Here is a 2,025-nt window from a genome sequence, read left to right as displayed (position 1 = left end):
CGCCCCCCCCCCCGCCCGGCGCCCCGCCCCCACCTGCCGCAGGAGGCTCGAGGAGCAGCCGCTGTCCACACTGGCTGCAGAATTTGGGGGCTTGCTCGCTGGAGACGTGGCGGCACTCGGGGCACTCCATGCCTGGAGGGGCCGCTGGCCGCCAGCCCCGTCCCCTGCAGACGCGCAAGAAAGGGCAGAGTCCCCGCGCTGCGGGCTATAAGCCGCGCCTCCTGTCACGTGACCGCGGTGCTACTTCGGTTTCATTTTCTGAGAAAGTGAAATTATCATGGCCCAGCGGGTCCCCCGTTGGATCAAAACCCAGCACCAATTGTGTCCTCTGCGCTGCTCGGGGGCACTGACCCACCCCAAGTCTAGCTCCGTCCTGGCCGAAGTCCCTCCCCTCTTGGCTCTCTGGGGCTCCCCCTGCCCTCCAAGTCCCTGCTGCTGCTGTCCGTCTCCCAGTAAGGCCCAGGCTGTGCAGCACAGACCGTGGGCCCAGCCGTTTCTCCGAGGCGACTCCTGAGAAGGGGGGAGCACAGGCAGAGTCGCAGCCTGTGTGGACCCTGACAAAGGACGCGGGGGCCACCTGCCCGTCCGCAAGGCAGCTGCTGTGCCGGTGACCCTGCTGGCCCGGGTGTCTCGGGGCCCTGCCATGCACGTAGGCAGAACACCTGCCCGCAGGTAGCCACAGGTGAGGATTAGGTGAGGCACCCAGTAAGGACGGCTGGCACTACCGACAGCCCCGGCGAGCCCTGTGAGGGCTTCGGGGAGTCCCACAGCGGAGGAGGCCGCCTCTTCTCACTGACCAAGGCCCTGGAGCACCCTCTGGGGTGGGTGGTGTCAAACTAGGGAGAGGTCACAGACCGGCGGCCGGAAGACGAGTCTACCCATCACCCCTCTGCTGGCCTCGAACAAAAGAACCCGGAAAGCAGAGGCTGGACGGCTCCTCCCACTGCTCAGAGGCACCCGAGGCCCGGGGACACCCTCCCAGCGCCTGGCTCATCCCTCTCCTCGGCCTCCACTACCTGATAATAAGCTCTTTAGGGCAGGGCCCAGATGGTTGGGGGCGGGGGGAGGCTGGCGCATTTCCCTGCTTCACCTGGGGCAGCCCCGCCCTGGCACCTACCGTGCCTTTCCCCTCTGTGGGACCCAGACCCGGAGTCGACCACGACCAGTGGGGGCCGGGCCCCTACCACCCAGGGCCCTTTCCACTATTGGGGAGAGAAAAATGGCTTCCTTCCACCCACCTAGGTTCTCTGGCTGGGCCATGAGCAAAATCAGCAAGAGACAGATTAACACGAGGGGAAAAAAATGTGTGCATATTTAATTACATATTTACGCCCTCTCTGAGTCCCACAGAATCCAGGAGTGCAGGAAGGATCAGGCAGCTGGAGGTTATGCAGCCTCCAGAGCCACGGAAAAGTATGGGCTAGGGCTGGAAGTGGTGAGGCCCGTGGGCACGTGCGCGGAATTCTGCGCTGAAGGAGCGCCTCTGTCCTTCTGCACGTGCGGTTTCTCAGTTAGTGAGAGCTGTGTCTTGGGGCCTGCTTTCCTTGTTAATGCAGATTTTCTTTACGGATGTAAATTTTTCTCACTAGAAGACTCCTGGACCAGCCATCCTAGGTGGCACAAGTCTGTAATGCCAGCCCTCTAGGGGGGCTGAGGCAGGAGGATCGCAAACGCCAGCCCAGCCAGGGCAACTTAGAGACCCAGACAAACCAGCAGCGAGGGGTGCAGGGGTGGAAAGGAGGGAAGGGGAACGGGAAAACAAGAACTAAGAGATATCGCGTACGGGCACAAATTCTCCATGACGACTGTGATCGTGACGTATACCTAAAATGTTCCAATAAAGTTAAATTTTAAAAAGAGAAAGAAAAGGGTGGAGATGAAGCAAAGGCCCTGGGTTCAGTAACCTGTACCGCAAAAAGAGGAAGGGAGGGAGGGGAGGGGCGTTTGACCCCGCCCCCAGCCTGCAAGTGCTCGCTCTGCCCGCTCCCCAGGCCGCTTTCAGGAAGGGTCGCCACCTTGGCCTTG

General features: G+C 61.5%; 1 protein-coding gene across 2 annotated transcripts in view; it reads right to left on the bottom strand.

Annotated features, from left to right (window-relative positions):
* The window catches only part of Rnf213 (ring finger protein 213), a 93,381-nt gene extending 93,174 nt beyond the window's left edge, over window positions 1-207 (bottom strand). For both annotated transcript variants that reach the window (XM_010618582.3, XM_010618584.3), the window contains exon 1: window positions 34-207. In XM_010618582.3, coding sequence (XP_010616884.1) covers window positions 34-130 — 97 coding nt within the window. In that variant the 5' untranslated portion in view covers window positions 131-207. The remainder of the gene's footprint in view (window positions 1-33) is intronic.
* Window positions 208-2,025: the final 1,818 nt, after the last annotated feature.

The sequence above is a fragment of the Fukomys damarensis genome, unplaced genomic scaffold, assembly GCF_012274545.1.
Source record: "Fukomys damarensis isolate Sample0158 unplaced genomic scaffold, DMR_v1.0_HiC HiC_scaffold_23, whole genome shotgun sequence".
In the NCBI taxonomy this organism is placed as follows: Eukaryota; Metazoa; Chordata; class Mammalia; order Rodentia; family Bathyergidae; genus Fukomys; species Fukomys damarensis.
Note: the sequence above shows the minus strand (reverse complement) of the source record. Positions and strands in the feature narration are given on the sequence as shown.